Source organism: Chiloscyllium punctatum, chromosome 18, assembly GCF_047496795.1.
Source record: "Chiloscyllium punctatum isolate Juve2018m chromosome 18, sChiPun1.3, whole genome shotgun sequence".
NCBI lineage: Eukaryota > Metazoa > Chordata > Chondrichthyes > Orectolobiformes > Hemiscylliidae > Chiloscyllium > Chiloscyllium punctatum.
Window position 1 is genome coordinate 98,668,323 of NC_092756.1, and position 22,158 is coordinate 98,690,480.

Below are 22,158 nucleotides of genomic sequence, written 5' to 3' on the forward strand. Positions count from 1 at the left end.
CACACACAGACAAAACACACTGACACATACAGATGTGCACAGATGTAGACAAATACACTGACACCTATACAGACAGATATTCATACAGATATGCACACCAACAGAAACAGACAAATACACACAGAGACAAACACACTAATACATGCAGGCAGGCACAAGCACACACGCTCTGTTGCAAATAGACATAGACACATGCAGAAAGATGCAAAAGTGCATCTGCACATCCATACACATACATACAGCAAATACACACACATAAACACACACATAAACACACATACACACATACACATACACACACATAAACACACGCACACATACACATGCACACACATAAACACACACATACACACATACACATACACACACGCACACATAAACATACGCACACACATACACATAAACACGCACACATACACATACACACACATACACACACATAAACACACGCACACATACACATGCACACACATAAACACACACGCACACATACACATACACACACGCACACGTAAACATACACACGTAAACATACACACATACACATACACACACGCACACATAAACATACACACACACATACACACGCACACATACACATACACACGCACACATACACATACACACACGCACACATAAACATACACATACACATAAACACACACGCACACATACACATACACACACATATACATACACACACACGCACACATACACACACACGCACATACACATACACATAAACACACACGCACACATACACACACATACACACACACATACACACAAACATACATGCACACATACACATACACGCAAACATACATAAACATACACGCACACATGCACATGCACACACATACACACACATAAACATACACAAACGCAACACATTAGTGTTTCTGAACAACAGCTAACATCTGAAATATAACAACCACAATCTGACCTTCCTCTCCATCCCACTCCAGGCCCCCCTGTCCTGCCTTCTTTTAAACTTGGGGATAGAGGAGAGGGTGAGCGGCTCAGAGAGACAGGAGATGATGAAAGTTCTCTCACCTGCAGAGACGAAGAAAATGCCCGCACTGAGAATGATGTTGTGTCGAGTTTTGTAGAACTCACTTGCTGCGATGCAGAGGCCCCCCATAAAGAGCAGGATGACGCTGAGGATGGGGAAGATACTGGATGCTCGCACAGCACCTGGGAGGTGAGAGGCAGGGATTGAGTGGAATCACAATCGGGGGGAAAGAGAGAGTGAGAGGGAGAAACAGAAAGAGAAAAGAGAATGAAAGAAATGTTGAGAGAATTTATTTTTGTTTTAGCAGCCCAGGTGCGCTGATTCACAAACCCAAACATTTCAGATCACCTGTAAACAAACTCTTGTTATTTCTCAGGGAACCGTGTGTACTATATTTCAGCTCTATCTGACATCTTCATTCCAGTCAATACACTGTTCATTTCTTCTCGGTTCATTGGTTCAGGCCAAGTCAAATTTGATTACATCATGTGAGACTGACCCTGTAGGAAAATCATTGGCTCCAGCCGGGCCAAAGGGCACTGTCACTTCAACATCAACATTTAATCAATAATCCATCCAAGATCTACAGGATGAGCCATATCAAATTCTCAGGAAACCCTCTGAATGTGAAGCCCCCCACCTTGGTTGCGGATTTGGAATGATGATCCAGGGTCATTTACAGCAGGTACAGGCTCTGTGGCTGACGGAGCGCAAAGGGATTTACCCCATTCCTGCTTCTTCACAAAATTCAGAGAACAGTGACATTGAGTGTAACAAACATTGCCCCTCAATCCCACAGGAAGAGGGGAACTGAGAGGGGAGCCTGAGGCTGATCCTGGATCTCTGTGGGATAATGTTAAGGAATCATTTGAAAAGCACTGTTAAACTGTGATGACAATGTTGCATTACCTGGGCTTGTATCACCTGGAGATTAGTAGATCTGATCAAATGGTGGATTTAAAAAGGACTAAATGATGTGAACGTTGAGATTCTGGTGATGAGAACCAAACAGCTCAGCAATGAAATCAGGAAAGTATTTTGCACCCATAGGTAAGTGGGAACCTGGAATTCTCTTTCCTAAAGGCCTCGGTGACTGACTGTGTGGAGTTTGCATGTTCTCCCCGGGTCTGTGGGAGTTTCCTCCGGGTGCTCCAGTTTCCTCCCACAGTCCACACAGTTGGGACAAAATGAAACCTCCAAGCCTTTCATCAATAAGTTCTTGTTGGGTAAAGCTTGAGAAGGGATATGGAAATTGGAGGTAAAAACAATGACTGCAGATGCTGGAAACCAGATTCTGGATTAGTGGTGCTGGAAGAGCACAGCAGCTCAGGCAGCATCCGAGGAGCTTCGAAATCGATGTTTCCCCAATCTAAAGGCAGAACAGACTGGAGGGGCTGAAGGGCCTCCAGCTGTTCCTCTGGTTTTCAAGTCACCTCATTTGTAAATGGAGTTGAATGCTGTGCTGTTCGACAAAGTCCCTGAGGTTGGTGGTGCATGAACTGAATTACAAACTGGAGAGTTTTGCTTTCATTGATGTCACGTGGGCTGGGGTGGGTGCCAAATGTTGGGTCAGAGTGAATCTTTTGTTGTAAAATAGTCCAGTACAAATAGACAGCAATGATTGGCCAAGGGACAACCAGACTCATTAGCAGCAATTGTTTCAACGGATTCCTTGTGGTTTCTGATGTAACTAAACCTCTTGGTGGTGGTAACTGGCTTGCAACTCAATCACTGCATCGATTATTCAATGGAGTGTAGGTTTTGTGGTCCCCCTTGCTGGATGCACATGTCTCTTTTCAATACTGGAACAGCTTCCATTGGATTACGTATCCCTTCACCATTAGCCCATTGTGCATCATTTGCAATAAGCAGTTCACAGGAACAGGTGCAGGCCATTCAGCCAATCCAATATGATATCCCCCACCAGTAGATCATCTCTATTTCAACCCCATTTTTCTCCCTACTCCTTGATCCCTTTACCCAAAAAATATCAACCAGTTTCACTGTTGGAAGCTCCAGTTGCCTGCTAATACCTGCAGTTTTTTGGGGGGCACAGGTCCAAATTTTCATGACCCTTAATGAGTGAGGCAGTTACTTCCTGATTTCATCCCTGAGCAGCCCAAGTCTGAATTTGAAGCAATGGACAGATCTCTGATGAGCAATAATGTGAGCATTCCTTCCCGTGAGCTGTGACTACCTTTAACCCCAGTGTGAGGGGGTTGGGGAGGAGGTGCGGGAAAGCAGTAAGGATATGGGGAATGGTCACCAACACTAACTGGATGTGAGTGCACCATTTGGCTGTCAATGCACGATTCTGAGTTGATGGAGCCTCAGTCTCCAGTCTGGGGGAGAGTCTGCAATAGGGTTTGAACACTGGACCATATGTCCCAGCCTTGGAAAAGCTGCCATGAGGCAAACACTCATTGGGTTGGAAGCATCAAGCATTAATATGGAGGGGTCTCATTGGCTCAGTGAATATCTAAGTAACTTTCTCCTGAAATGTCCATGCCTCATGTCCTTTAGGGAATGAACTCTGCTTTTCTTACCAACAGTCCCTCTCAGCCTGGCGTCCCAGTCACACTAATCGATGAGCCAAAGCATTAGCTTACAGTTTCAGAAACCACTACCACACACTGACCTTGAAGGTCTGCTCATCGATAAGAGAAACAAGAAGGAATGGAACTCCTTACCTGGTCTGGCCTTCATGAGACTCCAGACCCAGAGCAATCTCATTGATTGTTGACCTTAGATTTGCTCATTCATGACTGTGAGTGTAACTGACTGGGCCCAGCATTTATTGCCCATTCCTAACTGCCCCTTGAAAAGGTGGGGGTGAGCTGCTTTCTTGATCCACTGAAGTCCATGTGGTGCCAGGACACTGGCAATGCCCATATGGAGAGAACTCCAGGACTTTGACCCAGTGACATGGAAGGAAGGGTGATATATTTCCAAGTCAGGGTGATGAACAGCTCAGAGGGGAACTTGCAGGGGATGCTGTTCCTGGGTATGTGCTGCCCTTGTCCTTCTGGATAATGATGGGGGTCCTTCTAGGTGGAAGTGGTCGTGGTTTGGAAGGCGCTGCCTGAGGAACTTGTAGATGCAGAGCATCTTGTAGATGCTACACACTGCTGCTACTGAGTGTCAGTGGTCGGGGGAGTGGATGTTTGTGGATGTGGTGTCAATCAAGTTGGTTGCATTGTCCTGGATGGTGTCAAGCTTTTTGAGTTTTTTTAGAGCTGCCCCCATCCAGGGCAAGTGGGGAGTATTCCCTCACACTCCCGACTTGTGCCTTGTAGATGGGGAGACAGGCTGTGGGGAGACAGGAGGTGTGTTATTCGCTGCAGGATTCCCAGCCTCTGACCTGCTTTTTATTTTATTGGTTTACAGGATGAGTAGACCATCATTTATTACCCATCCCTAATCGCCCAAAGGGCAGTTAAGAATCAACTATATTGCTCTGGGTCTGGAGTCACATGTAGACCAGACTGGGTAAGGATGGTAGATGGCCTTCCCTAAAGGGTGTGAGTGAACTAGATGGGGGTTTTACTTATTTATTCATTGTAAGGAATGTGAGCATCACTGGTTGGGCCAGCATTTACTGCCTGTCCCTAGTTGCCCCTTGAGAAGTGGGGGTGAGCTGCCTTCTTGAAACACTGCAGCCCATGTGATGTGGGTATTCCAGGATTTTGACCCAGCGACGCTGAAGGAACGATGATATATTTCCAAGTCAGCTTTTATAACAATTGATAATGGTTGCATGATCACCATTAGACCAGCCTTTTAATAAATTGAAATTTCCCCAAATGTTAGGCTCGGATTTGAACACATACCCCCAGAGTCAGCTTGGTGATCTGGGTTATTATTCTACTGCTTCCCCTCTTAATGATAGTTTCTTATCAGTCTGTTCAGAGATTATATTACCCAACTCTGGCCCAGGTGACACTTGAACTCCAGTCACCTGACTCAGAGGTAGGGATACTACCTCTTCACCACAACAGCCAGCCTATTCTGCCTTATAGTAACACATTTATAATTATTATATATTTATATTTAAATGCCATGTAGCTGTACTGAACCATCAATGATATGGTCTGCAGCAGTTCAATAAGGCAGCTCACCCTCACATTCTCAGGGGTAGGTAGAGATGGGAATAAATGCTAATCCAGACAACATTGTCCACATCTCATATAGAAATAAAATAATTTTGTTAACTTTAGCATCAAGTTCAAACACTTGAGACAAGAGACATTCTGATTGTTCTCCAGAGAATCGAGAATGTTAAGGGGAAGTTCAAATTAATAACAAAACATTGAAACATCGAAACCAGGAGCAGGAGGAGGCCATTCAGCCCTACAAGACTGCTCTGCCTTTCAATATGATCAGGGCTAGCCATCCAACACAGTGGGAGTTTTGATAAACTGGACAGAGAGTTAACTGTTTTCATTGGCAAGGTTATCAGCAACTAAGGTGGTTCAGTGGTTGGCACTGCTGTCTCATGGCACCAGGGACCTGGGTACGATTCTGGACTCAGGTCTGTGTGACGTTTGGACATACTTCCTGTGTCTGCGTGGGTTTCCTCCCACAGTCCAAGGATATGAAGGTTAGGATGGATTGGCCGTGGGAAATTGTCCAGGGATGTCTAGGCTAGTTGATTTAGCCATGGGAAATGCAAGGTGGGTCTGGTGGGATGTTCCTTGGAGGTGTGGACTTGATGGGCTGAATGGTCTGCTTCCACAGTGTAGGGATTCTATCCTAAAGGGTACAGATTGATGGTGATCACTGTGAGATGAAGAGTTGTTGTTTTACTCACCGAGTTGATGTGATCTGGAACACATTGCATCGGCAATAGCATTGGAAACTGACTCAGGAGGAACTTTCCAAAAGATAGTTGAAAACAAACTTGAAAAGGACAAAGAAAATGGCAGGACAACAGGGAGTAGGATTGACAGCTCTGTCAAAGAGCCAGTAGAGATACAGTAGGCCGAATGGCCTCCTTCCTTCCTGTATGATTCATCCTCCCAGCTTCTGCTGTCAGGTGTTGCAGGTCTCATTGGGAGAAGGGGCTGGAAACCCCATATATCAACCAATTGCCTAGCAACAAGGAGGGCTCAGTCCTGCATTCCCCTGCTGTTTGCACTGGGCGCCAGGCATCAGGAGCCCTGGCTAGTCTCTGTTCATCTATAATCCAGCGTACTGAGCCCAACTCATGACCATCACTGTAAGTGAGATCAGCTCAGGCAAGGCCCGGCACTGAACTGGTCTGAGCTCCCGGTTATCTGGAACACAAGGGTCTGAGATTCCCCCAACACGTTCATAAATGTCATGTTTTAACAGCTAAGGATGGGTGAACAAGAGTGTCCCATGAGCATGCAACTCACCCCCTTCCTCCTGCCTTTTGGTTGAATCCATGAACGATATTTAAGTCACGATGAATGGATTGGGATTAAAAAGGAAGGGAGCTTACGTAAGAAGTATTCAGCGGCATCTGCTTCATAATCCGTGTCTTCTGGGAAGTGGTCAATTTGTTTACATAAACCTTTAAAATTTCCTGTTTCAGGAGAGAGAGAGAGAGAGAGAAGTAAGTTGCCTCTCCCTATCTGAGCGAGAAAACACCAGTGAATGAGTTCCCTAGTTAGTTAAAATGGTAAGCGTCATTGTCTCTGTCCTCTGGATAAGGGAATCTTTATATCCACATTGGGCTCCTCAGTTTTGAGAATGACACAGTTATACAACACTGTTCTGGGTCAGGCCAGATCCCCTCAAAACATTACAAGAAACTAGCCTAGACCCTAACTTTGCTAGTTGTTTTAAACAGGTGCATAGCAGATGTTCCAGGAGGGATGCAGTTGGTCAAACCACTTAGTCTACAACAAAACAGAATTTATTTACAAGATTATCAAATGAAACACAAAAAAAAATACAGAATAACGTAACCCATCCGAAAACCCAACAGACAATCCCAAGTTAATGATGCTGTTCCAAATTCCTGCAACAGTCTCTATGCACACCTCTTGGCAAAAAAGGTAAAATTAAACACAGGTTCATACAGGAGAGATGGCAGAGAGAGAGAGAGAGAGAGAGAGAGAGACAGAGGATCAGCATGGAGCTGTCTCTGACCAGCAACCTCAAACTCCGATTGCTGGCTAACAGCCAAACCAAACCAAACCCTGAACTGGGAAAACCGGCCATTCCCCTTACATTGTTAGTGTGTACCCAATCACAATGACATACAATGCCAGGAGAAATAAGTGGCCTCTTTAAAATGAGCTGTATTTTACTTTTTAAATTAAATATAAGATACATAGCTGCCTTTAAACATGGTGTTTTTCACATAAAGAGTTTTGGAAGTCTTTACCCCAGAGCTAGGTCATCGAGAATATTCCAAACAGTAAGCAATAGTTTTTGGTATTGACATAAAATTAAAGGATATGGAATGTCGAGGTTAAAGTTCATCCATGATCCTTTATTTTTGCACTGTTTAAGGTGCCATGGTGAATTTCTGCAGTGTATCTTGGCGATAGTACACACTGCTGCTACTAAGCATCGGTGATGAATGGAGTGGATGCTTGTGGATGTGGTGCCAATCAACCAGGGGTTGCTTTGTCCTGGATGGTGTGAAGCTTCTTGAGTGTTGTTGGAGCTGCCCCCATCCAGGCAAGTGGGGAGTATTCCCTCACACTCCTGACTTGTGCCTTGTAGATGGTGGATGGGCTTTGGGGGAGTCAGGAGGTGGGTTACTTGCTGCAGGAGTGCAAGTTTCTGACCTGCTTTTGCAGCCCCTGTATTTATATGACTAATCCAGTTCAGTTTCTGAACGTTGGTAACTGCCCAGATGTTGATATTGGGGGAATTCAGTGATGGTAACATCATTGAATGTCAAGAGGTGACAGTGGAATTCTCTCTTGTTGGCGATAGTCATTGCCTGGCATTTGTGTGGAGTGAATGTTACTTGCTATTTGTCAGCCCAAGTCCCTGGATATTGTCCAGAACTTGCTGCGTTTAGACATGGACTGCTTTAATATCTGAGGAGTCGTGAATGGTGCTGAACATTCTGCAATCATTGGTGAACATCCCTACTTCTGATCTTATGTTGGAAGGAAGGTCATTGATGAAGCAGCTGAAGATGGGTGGGCTGAGGACATTCCCCTGAGGAACTCCGACAGAGATATCCTGGAGCAAACTTCCAACCACCATAACCATCTTCCAGTGTGCTGCATATGAGTCCAACATGCAGAGACTTTTCTCCCTAATTCCCATCATTTGTAGTTTTGCCAGGATTCCTTGATACTGCACACAATCAAATGCTGCCTTGATGTCAAGGGCAGTCATGGCAGGATAAGACTCAGTGGCTGAAGGAACTTCTGCTATTCCTTTTTTTTACAATCTTAGGACGTAATTGGCTAAATTCCTTCTGGAAATACTGCATTTGTTTATTTTAAACAAACAAACAAATCAGGATTTGGAGGAGGCCATTCAGCCCAATCCCCATTCAATAAGAACATTGCTGACCTGATTAGAACCTCAAATCAACATTTTCTCTTCCTCCTGGGATGGCAGGACTGAGATTGGATTGGTTCATGGGAGACTGGTTAGCAAGATTAGATCATGCAGAGTTGAGGGAAAGCTAGCCATTTGGATGCAGAACTGGCTCGAAGGTAAAAGACAGAGGGTGGTGGTGGAGGGTTGTTTTTCAGACTGGAGGCCTGTGACCAGTGGAGGGCCACAAGGATCGGTGCTGGGTCCTCTACTTTTTGTCATTTATATAACTGATTTGGATGTGAGCATAAGAGGTAGAGGCAGTAAGTTTGCAGATGACACCAAAATTGGAGGTGTAGCGGACAGTGACGAAGGTTACCTCTGATTACAACAGGATCTTGATCAGATGGGAAAATAGGCAGAGGAATGACAGATGGAGCTTAATTTAGATAAATGTGAGGTGCTGCATTTTGGAATGGCCAAATCTTAATGGTAAGGTCCTGAGGAGTGTTGCTGAACAAAGAGACCTTGGAGTGCAGGTTCATAGCTCCTTGAAAGTGGAGTCACAGGTAGATAGGATAGTGAAGAAGGCGTTTGGTATGCTTTCCTTTATTGGTCAGAGTATTGAGTACAGGAGTTGGGAGGTCATGTTGTGACTGGACAGGACATTGGTTAGGCCACTGTTGGAATATTGCGTGCAATTCTGGTCTCCTTCCTGTCAGAAGGATGTTGTGAAATTTGAAAGGGTTCAGAAAAGATTTACAAGGATGTTGCCAGGGTTGGAGGATTTGAGCTATAGGGAGAGGCTGAACAGGCTGGGGCTGTTTTCCCTGGAGCGTCGGAGGCTGAGGGGTGACCTTATAGTGGTTTATAAAATAATGAGGGGCATGGATAGGGTAAATAGACAAAGTCTTTTCCCTGGGGTCAGGGAGTCCAAACCTAGAGGGCTAAATGTTTACAGTGTGAGGGGAAAGATTTAACATGGGCCTGAGGGGCAACGTTTTCACACAGAGGGTGGTGCGTGTATGGAATGAGTTGCCAGAGGAAGCGGAGGAGGCTGGTACAATTACAGCATTTAAAAGGCACCTGGATGGGTATATGAATAGCAAGGGTTTGGAGGGATATGGTCCAAATCCTGGCAAATAGTTGATAGGGTTGTTGAGAAGCCATATGGTGTATTGGCTTTCATTAGTAAGGAGATTGTGTTTAGGAGCTGTGAGGTTATGCTGCAGCTCTGTAAAGCCCTGGTTAGAGTGCACTTGGAATATTTTGTTCAGTTCTGGTCACCTAACTGTAGGAAGGATGAGAGGGTGCAGAGGAGATTTACCAGGATACTGCCTGGATTGGAGGGCATGTCTTATGAAGAAAGGTTGAGGTAGATAGGGCTTTTCTCATTGGAGTGAAGAAGGATGAGAGGTGACTTGATAGAGGTGTACCAGATGATGAGAGGCAGAGATAGAGTGGATGGTCAGAGACTTTTTCCCAGGGTGGAAATGTCTATCACAAGGGGACATAATTTTAAGGTGATTGGAGGAAGGTTTAGGGGAGATGTCAGAGGTAGGTTCTTAACACAGAGAGTGGTGGGTGGGTGGAATGCACTGCCAGCAGTGGTAGTAGAGTCAGACACATTAGGGCCATTAAAGTGATTCTTGGATAGGCACGTGGATGACAGAAAATTGTAGGTTATGAAGGTTAGTTTGATTTTAGAGAAGGGTAAAAGGTCGACACAACATCAAGGGCCGAAGGGTCTGTACTGTACTGTACTGTTCTGTGTTCTATGTTCTATATTCTAAATAGGACCAGATTAGCTCGGGATATCTGGTCAGCATGGATGAGTTGGACCAAAAGATCTGGTTCAGTGCTCTACTGCTCTACAACTCTATGACTATATATTTAGAACAATATTCACCCGAGTTTAGAAGAATGAGAAATCTTTAGAAACCTATAAAATTCTAACAGGACTAGACAGGGTAAACAGAGGTAGGATGTTCGCAATGACCAGGGAGTCAAGGACCAAAAGTCACAGTCTGAGGATAAAGGATGGACCATTTCGGACCGAGATGGGGAGAAATGTCTTCACCCAGAGAGTGGGGAGCCTGGGGAATTCTCTGTCACAGAAAGTGGTTGAGGCCAAAGTATCGAATGTTGTCAAGAAGGAGTTAGACACAGTTCTTAGGACTAAAGGGATCAAAGGGTATGGGAGAGGGAGCAGGAATAGGGGTTGTGTAGGATGTTCAGCCATGATCATATTGAGTGGGGGAGCAGGGTCAAGGGGCTGAATGGCCTTCTTCTAGTGTTTTTTTTCTGTGTTTCTAAGTCTCCTGACAATCTCCCCCCTCCCCCGTTGCTCCAGCTCTGCCTTAAACATTCTCTCTGCTTCCACCAGCTTCTCGGGTTGAACATTTCAAAGCCTCACAACCCTCTGTGTTTTAAACAGGTAATTGCTGATTCTTAAACGGTGAGCTAATTGGGAAAAGTCATTACATTGCATAAGACCATAAAATATAGGAGCAGAATTGGGCCATTTGGTCCATCGAGTTGCTCCACCGTTCAGTCATGGTTGATGCGTTTCTCAAGCTCATTCCCCTGACCTTACTAATCAGGAACCTATCTATCTCTGTCTCACATACACTCAGTGACTTGGCCACCACAGCGATGCATTCCAGACAGTATTAAAGGTTAAAATCATTTCCATTCACCTCCGATGGACCGTGTCCATTGATAAAACCCCTTCCTCACCCAGCTCCATCTGAGAGATGATCTAAATTGACACATCTAATCTCATTAATAGAATTCCATTCGCCAGAGACGACTTGAACCAGGATCATTATAAAATTTCAGACAACTATCTGGTACCTAAACTTGTCAATTGGAGCTGTGGCCATCAACAAACCTTTGGACACTTGATAGCAGCCTGCATTGGCAAAGCAAGCCACTGGGTCATCCTCCAATAAACCATAATGCCCTGCTCAGTGCAGTGTGGTAATATTACTAATTACAGCAGGGTATCTGCAGACTAGCGTTTTCTGAAAAAGCTTGAAACTGGTTCTAATGAAGCTCAACATTCAGTGAAAACACTCATGCACTTGTGGGCAAGACCTTTGCAATATTTGCAAATGAATGAAAGATTCGTTCTGTCCATCTCATGCAGCGTGCTGGAGCTGGTAGGAGTTGTGTTCAGAGCGAATGTGTTTTTTCAGATCATTGTTTTCTCTTTCATTGGCCAGGCTTTTAAAAATCCGGTTTCTCTCCCCTCCCAGGAGATTTCCTAGCTCCAGGTGGGTGGCGTGATTCTGCATCAAGATGCAACATGTTCCAGACATAAACTGGGACTTAATCAATTGAACAGCAGGTGGCCTTCTGTGTCATTGTCACAGGAACAGGAGAGGGCTTTCTGCCCTATGGATCTGATCTGCTATCCTATCAGTTTGTAGCTGATTGTGATCTCAAGTCTGTTTACCAAACTTTATTCCCTACTCCTCGATACTGTTACAAAAATATACCAGGCTCACTCCTGTAATTATAGAATCCCAACATGTGGAAACTGGCTATTTGGCCCAACTGGTCCACACTGACCCTCCAAAGAGCTTTCCGTCCAGTCCCATCCCCCTACATTTCCCCATCACTATTCCACCCAGCCTTTACATCCCTGGACACTATGGGACAATTTCCCACAGCCAATCCACCCTGACCTGCACATCTTTGGACTCTGAGAGGAAACCAGAGCACCCGGAGGAAACCCACGCAGACACAGGGAGAACGTGTAAACTCCACACAGACAGTCACCCTAGGCTGGAATTGATTCCAGGTCCCTACCACTGTGAGGCAGCAGTGCTAAACACTGAGCCACAGTGTCACCCTATCATCGTCCCCCTGTGATCCATTGCCATTTAGGGGAGAGCATTGTGCGGTAATGGCCTCGTGGTATTATTGTGGACTGTTAATCCAGAGACCCAGGTAACCTTCTGGGGAACCGGGTTTGAAAGCTGCCAGGGCAGATGGTAGAATTTGAATTCAACTCAAAAAAAGAGTCTGGAATGAAGAGTCTAATGATGACCATGAATCTATTGTTGGAAACACCCATCTGGTTCACTCATGTCCTTAGTGAAGGAAGCTGCCATCTTTACTTGGTCTGGCCTACATGTAACTCCAGACCCACAGCAATGGGGTTTACTCTGAACTGCCCTCTGGGTAATTAGAGATGGCCAATAAATGCTGGCCTGACCAGCAAGGCCCTCACCCCATGAATGAATTAAGAAAAAAAAGTACTAGATTTCTTTGTCTGAAGCAATGCTTTTTGATTACATGCCTGAATAATTTGACTTCCGTTTTAACATTCAAAAGAAATAGCTTCTTCTAGCCTTTCAAATATATTGACCACTGCGATATATGGTGTGTGATTCATAAATGTATTTTAAAGGCATTTGCTTTGGAATTTTCAACTAGTGGCATGTGGGTTTTCTGCGTGTCTGAAGGAATTTAGTGATTAACATGTAGATATTTCTGTAACCATGGAGATTTCTTTAAAGAAGTCTGAGACAGATAGTTCAGGGAGGCTGATGAGGATTCGTTTGCATTGGGAGAGTTCACAAGGGAACAAAGTAAGCAATTTAGTGTTTTAAGCTTTCAGATGGAAATTCTTTTCGAGCTTTTGGATTTGAGTTTGCCAGATTGCAGAAATCTTGGCTGAAGTTGAATATGCAAAATAATTGTTCTCGAGAAAGGGAGATTGTTTACAACTGTTAAGAAAGATTTTACCCCAATGTAAGGAGTTCAGTTTAAAATGCTCAGAGCAATAGTATTTGCATCAGTATTTACTGTGGAGAAGGATATGGAAGATATAGACTGTAGGGAAATAGATGGTGACATCTTGCAAAATGTCCAGATTACAGAGGAGGAAGTGCTGGATGTCTTGAAATGGTTAAAAGTGGATAAATCCCCAGGACCTGATCAGGTGTACCTGAGAACTCTGTGGGAAGCTAGGGAAGTGATTGCTGGGCCTCTTGCTGAGATATTTGTATTATCGATAGTCACAGATGAGGTGCCAGAAGACTGGAGGTCAGCAACGTGGTGTCACTGTTTAAGATATGAGTCTGACCTCGGTGGTGGGCAAGTTGTTGGAGGGAATCCTGAGGGACAGGACATACATGTATTTGGAAAGGCAAGGACTGATTAAGGATAGTCAACATGGGTTTGTGTGTGGGAAATCATGTCTCACTAACTTGATTGAGTTTTTTGAAGAAGTAACAAAGAAGATTGATGAGGGCAGAGCAGTAGATGTGATCTATATGGACTTCAGTAAGGCGTTCGACAAGGTTCCCCATGGGAGACTGAGTAACAAGGTTAGATCTCATGGAATACAGGGAGAACTAGCCATTTGGATACAGAACTGGCTCAAACGTAGAAGACAGAGGGTGGTAGTGGAGGGTTGTTTTTCAGACTGGAGGCCTGTGACCAGTGGAGTGCCACAAGGATCGGTGCTGGGCCCTCTACTTTTTGTCATTTACATAAATGATTTGGATGCGAGCATAAGAGGTACAGTTAGTAGGTTTGCAGATGACACCAAATTTGGAGGTGTTGTGGACAGCTAAGAAGGTTACCTCAGATTACAACAGGATCTGGACCAGATGGGCCAATGGGCTGAGAAGTGGCAGATGGAGTTTAATTCAGATAAATGCGAGGTGTTGCATTTTGGGAAAGCAAATCTTAGCAGGACTTATACACTTAATGGGGAAAGTGAGGACTGCAGATGCTGGAGATCAGAGCTGAAAAATGTGTTGCTGGAAAAGCGCAGCAGGTCAGGCAGCATCCAAGGAGCAGGAGAATCGACGTTTCGGGCATAAGCCCTTCTTCAGGAATCAGTGGGAGGATTGGAAAGAGAAGTTGTTCAGAGTGAGGACCAGTTCAGTCAGTCGAAGGAGGGTGTCAGTGGAAGGGTACTAGTTAGGTCGGCGGGAAAGGAAGAAGTGGAGGGCTTTGAGGCCTTCATGACGGGGGATGGAGGTGTACAGAGACTGGATGTCCATGGTGAAAATAAGGCGTTGGGGACCGGGAAAGCGAAAATCATGGAAGAGGTGGAGGGCGTGGGTGGTGTCCCGAACGTAGGTCGGGAGTTCTTGGACTAAGGGGGACAGGACCGTGTTGAGGTATGCAGAGATGAGTTTGGTGGGGCAGGAGCAGGCTGAGACAATGGGTCGGCCGGGGCAGTCAGGTTTACGGATTTTGGGCAGGAGGTAGAAATGGGCGGTGCGGGGTTGTGGGACAATGAGGTTGGAGGCGGTGGATGGGAGATCCCCTGAGGTGATGAGGTTATGGATGGTTTGGTGGTGGGAGGTGGGGTCATGGTCAAGGAGGCAGTAGGAGGAGGTGTCCACGAGCTGGCGTTTAGCCTCAGCAATATAAAGGTTGGTGGGAGGATTGGAAAGAGAAGTTGTTCAGAGTGAGGACCAGTTCAGTCAGTCAAATGAGGGTGTCAGTTAATGGTAAGGTCCTAGGGAGTGTTGCTGAACAAAGAGACCTTGGAGTGCAGGTTCATAGCTCGTTTGATATGCTTTCCTTTATTGATCAGAGTATTGAGTACAGGGGTTGGGAGATCAAGTTGTGGCTGTACAGGACATTGGTTAGGCCACTGTTGGAATATTGCATGCAATTGTGGTCTCCTTCCTATCTGAAGGATGTTGTGAAATTTGAAAGGGTTCAGGAAAGATTTACAAGGATGTTGCCAGGGTTGGAGGATTTGAGTTACAGGGAGAGGCTGAACAGGCTGGGGCTGTTTTCCCTGGAGCGTCAGAGGCTGAGGGGTGACCTTACAGAGGTTTACAAAATTATGAGGGGCATGGATAGAGTAAATAGACAAAGTCTTTTCCCTGGGGTAGGGGAGTCTAGAACTAGGTTTAGGGTGAGAGGGGAAAGATATAAAAGAGACCTAAGGGGCAACTTTTTAATGCAGAGGGTGGTGCGTGTATGGAATGAGCTGCCAGAGGAAGTGGTGGAGGCTGGTACAATTGGAACATTTAAGAGGCATTTGGATGGGTATATGAATAGGAAGGGTTTAGAGGGATATGGGCCGGGTGCTGGCAGGTGGGACTAGATTGGGTTGGGATATCTGGTTGGCATGGACAGGTTGGACCAAAGGGTCTGTTTCCATGCTGTACATCTCTATGACTCTGTGACTCTATGGTTAAAACCTTGAAGGATTATTTAAAGCTAGGAACGTCTAAGCTCAGTTGAATGAAGGCTCCAGGAAGAGGATATCAGATTCTCAAGACACACAGTAAAAGTCACTGTTGATATAATCTCTCACTCTTCAAAGCTCCAGAGACACAGACCAGTTTTTCCTCCTATCCTGGAACAATTTGGTGAGCATTGGTTGCACTCCCTCTATGGCAATACCATTTTTCCTAAGGTGAGGAGACCAAGGCTGCACACAATGCACCAGACACAGTCTAATCAAGTTCAATACAACTTAAAGAAGCCTTTCTTCCTCTTCTGCCCAAAACAGAGATTCATAGAATCCCAAACGTGAGCAAATAGCCCATAGAATGCCAACAGTGTGTACAGTCATAGAGTCATAGGGATAAGCAGCATGGAAACAGACCCTTCAGTCCAATTTGTCCATTCCAATCAGATATCCCAACCCAATCTACTCCCACCTGCCAGCACCCGGCCCATATCCCTCCAAACCCTTCCTATTCATATACCCATCCAAATGCCTTTTAAATGTTGCAATTGTACCAGTCTCTACCACATCTTCTGGCAGCTCATTCCATACACGTACCACCCTCTGAGTGAAAATGTTGCCCCTTAGGTCTCTTTTATATCTTTACCCTCTCACCCTAAACCTATGCCCTCTAGTTCTGGACTTCTCCACCCTGGAGAAGACTTTGCCTATTTATCCTATCCATGCCCCTCATGATTTTATAAACTTCTATAAGGTCACCCCTCAGCCTCCGATGCTCCAGGGAAAACAGCCCCAGTCTGTTCACCCTCTCCCGATAGCTCAGATCCTCCAACCCTGGCAACATCCTTGTAAATCTTTTCTGAACCCTTTCAAGTTTCACAACATCTTTCTGACAGGAAGGAGACCAGAATTGCACGCAATATTCCAACAGTGGCCTAACCAATGTCCTGTACAGCTGCAACATAACCTCCCAACTCCTGTACTCAATACTCTGACCAATAAAGGAAAGCATACCAAACGTCTTCTTCACTATCCTATCTACCTGCGACTCCACTTTGAAGGAGCTACAAACCTGTACTCCAAGGTCTCTTTGTTCAGCAACACTCTCTAGGACCTTCCCATTAAGTGTATAAGTCCTGCAAAGATTTGCTTTCCCAAAATGCAGCACCTCGCAATTATCTGAATTAAACTCCATCTGCCACTTCTCAGCCCATTGGCCCATCTGGTCCAGATCCTGTTGTAATCTGCCCACAGTATCCCAACAATGAGCAAACAGGCCATTCAGTCTGCACTACCCTCCAAAGAGCCTACCCTATCCCTGTAACCCTGCATTTCCCATGGTGAACCCACCCTATCCTGCACATCCCTGGACACTACAGGCAATTTCCCATGGCTAATCCACCCTATCCTGCACATCCCTGGACACTACAGGCAATTTCCCATGGCTAACCCACCCTATCCTGCACATCCCTGGACACTACAGGCAATTTCCCATGGCCAACCCACCCTATCCTGCACATCCCTGGACACTACAGGCAATTTCCCATGGCCAACCCACCCTATCCTGCACATCCCTGGACACTACAGGCAATTTCCCATGGCCAACCCACCCTATCCTGCACATCCCTGGACACTACAGGCAATTTCCCATGGCCAACCCACCCTATCCTGCACCTCCCTGGACACTACAGGCAATTTCCCATGGCCAACCCACCCTATCCTGCACATCCCTGGACACTACAGGCAATTTCCCATGGCCAACCCACCCTATCCTGCACATCCCTGGACACTACAGGCAATTTCCCATGGCCAACCCACCCTATCCTACACATCCCTGAACACTACAGGCAATTTCCCATGGCCAACCCACCCTATCCTACACATCCCTGGACACTACAGGCAATTTCCCATGGCCAACCCACCCTCACCTGCACATCTTCATTCAGGCTAACATTCCATTGGTCTTCCGTGTAACTTCATCATTTATGAAGGTTGCAGTTGAAGGGTTGGGGAAGAGGAAGTTTCTGCAGTCACCAGTAAATTCCCCAGACCCACCCAGTAAAACAAAGCTCTCAGTGTCCATCAGACTGCTGTAAAACAAAACCTCCCTCCCCATCCTCCAAATCCCTTCCCAGTCCCTCCCCCTCCCTTCCACTGCTCCCAGCCACCAACCGGATTCATTCCTCCCCTTGACCAACCAGGTCATACCCTCTACCTGTCCTCACCTATCCCCACGTCACCACCCTGTCCCCACCACCCCCTTTATCTGCAGCTCCCCCCCCCCCCCCACACCCACCCCCAGTCCTGATGAAGGGTTACACCCGAAATGTTGACTTCTCCCCCTCCTGATGCTGCCTGACTTGCTGCATTCTCCCAGCCTCCTACCTGTCTATGTTAGACACACACTGACAAAAGTAGTTTCGTCCAGCACAATGCTGACATGATTGAGGTGTTGTCCTTATCCAAGAGGATCACACTCTGTGGCAACTCAGTGTTGTGGGTCCAAGTCCCATTCTGGACATTTCATCAGAGAATCACAAGGTACCCAACACAGCACTGAGGGACAGTGACACTGTCCAAGTCAGCAGCTCCCATATGACACATTAAACTGACATTCTGTCTGTTCCCTCAGATCCCATGGATCCTGTTTGAAGCAGAGTGATCTGGGTGGAGCAAATATTATGGTTATCATTGTAATTCTGCCCTTGATCAGGATCAATAGAGACTAGTGACATTGGACATTCTATTTCCAGGGGAAGAGTTAACACACAACCAACCAACCAATCTTTCTTAAGAGTCTTGTCATGTGATCACTTACATCATTAATGATGTAGCTTGGATCTTTACATAAATTAATTGACCATAGCCAAATGGCCCACACATGCATAAACCCAAAACAGTGCTGATATGATTCTGCTATTGGACAACATTTGTTGAATGTTCCTGAGTGTTTGCACTGATAACCAATCTAAGTTGGAGTCACAGTTTGTTGCATGTGTATGAGCTCATAGATACATGTATTAATACGCAGCACCCAGTACATTACAAAGAACACTAGTGACTGGAACAAGGGCCAGCTGGATCTCATTGACAATGAGATCTTTGATTGGGGTTGTTAACCAGGGACCAATCAAGGAGCTCTGGCTGACAGACAAAAAACAAGGGGTGGGAAGGTGCTGCACGCAGCAGTCCCCTGCAACCGCAGATTGCGGTGGTTCACGGACTCCCAGCCCAACTGCTTGTTCTGTGGCGCTGTGGAGTCCGTGGACCATGTATACATTGGGTGTGGGCGTTTGCACTCCCTTTTTTGATTTCCTCAGAAACCTTCTCCTCTGTTTCTGGCTGCACTTCAGTCCCACGCTCCTGATCTTCGGGCACCCGGTACGGAGGAGGGAGGGCAGGTCCGAGGACCTCCTCGTGGGTCTGCTCCTGGGCCTGGCCAAACTGGCCATCAACAGGTCCAGGCAGCGGGCCGTGGAGGGGGTCGTTAGGGCCGACTGCCTGCCCCTCTTCCGGGGTTACGTTAGAGCCCGGGTGTCCTTGGAGAAGGAGCACGCGGTGTCCACCAACACCCTGGAGTTGTTCAGGGAGAGGTGGGCGCCGCAGGGAGTGGAGTGTATTATTTCCCCGTCCAACTCTATTTTGATTTAGTCCCTACCCTCCCCTTCACTGTTTGATCACACAGCATTGCCCTTTGATGTGAAGGGCGGGGCTTGTCACTGGCCACTCGGGTGTTTCCTTTCTTCCTGGTGGTGGCAATTGAATAAAGATTCGTGCACCTTGTGTCTCTCACTGTGTCTCACACCTACACACACACACACCATGGGGGCTGGGGAGGGCAGGAAAAGGAAAAATAAAACAGGAGTGTCAATAGATAAAATGGGAGTGTCAGACCTCCTGTTCCCTCTGACAGCTGGCTCTATGGAAGCTGGATCAGTGTCAAGAATTTTTCACATCGAAGAAAAAGAAGTAAATGGGGATTCAGCGAGTTCCTCACTCTAGGGCCTGGCTCTGAGCTGGCTGGTCAGAGCCCACGTACCGTGCACATGTAAATAAAGGGTTACTTGGTGACGGGCTATAAGCCTCTTAGTTCAAGCACATACAAACACCGTCACTATTTCAACTCAATAAACAGCTACCAGCCACTCTCTGGATCATTTCTCTAGCTAGTGCCTTCACCAGAGTCAACCTTCCTGATTTAAATACGCTTGGCAGGTAACTGCCAATCATCATATAGCTGGTGCATTCTACCTGGTGGCACCTGTACCCATCCGAATACACATACCAACCAGTCAGCATTCCCCTCTCTTACAGTATCCAGTGTTGTTTTCCTTTTACGTTGGCATTTCTTGTGAATTTGCCTGGTCAGTGCAAAGTGAAAATCTTTGACAAAATGTGCTTTTTCCAACTATCTGTACTGCAAAAGAAACGTACAGGATACAGTTTACAACTCAAATTAAAGGGACACATCGTGGGAGCTCTGTCGTGTTGTTAAACAGAGGGTCAGGGTAGGACTCAAGCAAACAATGTTCCTGCAGAGAATTCCCGAGCCTCACCTTGCTACAGGGAGAATGGTTAAAACAGGAACAATACATGTTATCGTTCCCATCAACCATCACCCCCATTTGTGACTTCAGGGACTCTGGCAGAAGATAAATAGCAAATGCCCCAAAAAGATCCATTGCATTATATGTGCTTAGAGAGATTTTATTTTGTTACAAGATGAATGCCTCTGTAACAATTACCATTCATCGAAAATGCCAAGAGAATTACTGATCATGGTTGGTTTCATTCTCTCTCTCTGCAATCATGTGGTTCTGCTGATTAGTGAGACATTGTTGATCACAAACTGCATTATCATGATGTGGTCACTTGACACTTTCTGCTCTCACACGCGTAGTCCTGAAGATATACCTCAAGGGAAAGAATCAGAACATTAAATATTCCATATTCACATTGAAACAAGGAGCAGGAGAAGGCCATTCAGCCCTTCAAGCCTGCTTCCCCCATTCAATATGATCATGGCTGATCATCTAACTCAGTCCCCTGTTCCTGCTCTCTCCCCCGTAACCTTTGACCCCTTTAGCCCTAAGAACTGTATCTAATTCCTTCTTGAAAACATTCAATGTTTTGGCCTCAACCACTTTCTGTGGGAGAGAATTCCCCAGGCTCCCCACACTTTCCCTGGAGCGCCGAGGCTGAGGGGCGACCTCATAGAGGTTTATAAAATTATGAGGGTCATGGATAGGGTAAATAGGCAAAGTCTTTCCCTGGGGTGGGGAAGTCCAGAACTAAAGGGCATAGGTTTAGGATGAGAGGGGAAAGATATAAAAGAGACCTAAGGGGCAACTTTTTCACGCAGAGGGTGGTACGTGTATGGAATGAGCTGCCAGAGGAAGTGGTGGAGGCTGGTACAATTGCAACATTTAAGAGGCATTTGGATGGGTATATGAATAGGAAGGGTTTGGAGGGATATGGCCCGGGTGCTGGTGGGTGGGACTAGATTGGGTTGGGATATCTGGTCAGCATGGATGGGTTGGACTGAAGGGTCTGTTTCCGCGCTGTATGTCTCTATGACTCTATGACTCTGGGTGAAGACATTTCTCCTCATCTCAGTCCTAAATGGCCTGTCCCACATCCTTAGACTGTGACCCCGGTTCTGGATTCCCCTGTCATCGGGAACGTCCTTCCTGTGTTTACTCTGTCTAGACCTGTTAGAATTTTAAAGGTGCTAATGACATTCTTCCTGATTCTTCTAAACGTCAGTGAATATGGTCCTAAACGGTCCAGTCTCTCTTCATACGTCAGTCCTGCCATCCCAGAAATGCTTCTGCTTATTCTTATGTGTCTCACTTTCCATTCCAATTGACTGGCTCTAAAGGCTTTGAACCAAAGTTCAGTGCCTCACTGTCTCCAGTCCAGTCTGATCACCAGGAATTGTCTCTTGGTTTTGTTCAGAGACCCTGCCCCACAATCTCTAGGCTGCTAACTGCTCTGCTCCATGTCTCTATCTAACAAGATACATCCAGCTCCAACTAGACAGCATCCAGACACACACACACAGACACACACACACACACACACACACACACACACAGGCACACACACATACACACACACAGACACACACACACACACACACATACACACACACATACACAGACACATACACACACACACATACACACACACATACACACAGTCACACACATAGACGCACACACAGACACACTCACATATACACACAAACATACACACAGACAGACACACAGATGCATACACAGACACATATAGACACATACATACACATACAGACACACAGAGACATGCACACAGGCACACACACAGACACACACCAAGACACACATACACACACACAGACACATACACACAGAGATACACACGCAGACACACACATACACAGGCATGCACACAAATACGCACGCACACAGACATACACACAGACACACACATACACACACAAACA

At 46.0% G+C, this 22,158-nt stretch overlaps 1 protein-coding gene across 1 annotated transcript in view; it reads right to left on the reverse strand.

Moving 5' to 3' along the window:
- Nucleotides 1-22,158, reverse strand: part of cacng2a (calcium channel, voltage-dependent, gamma subunit 2a) — a 130,001-nt gene that overhangs the window by 35,036 nt on the left and 72,807 nt on the right. The window contains exons 2-3 of the mRNA XM_072588906.1: nt 6,480-6,563; nt 1,057-1,197 (exon numbers count right to left, since the gene is read on the reverse strand). Of these exons, the coding sequence (XP_072445007.1) occupies nt 1,057-1,197; nt 6,480-6,563 (225 nt within the window). The remainder of the gene's footprint in view (nt 1-1,056; nt 1,198-6,479; nt 6,564-22,158) is intronic.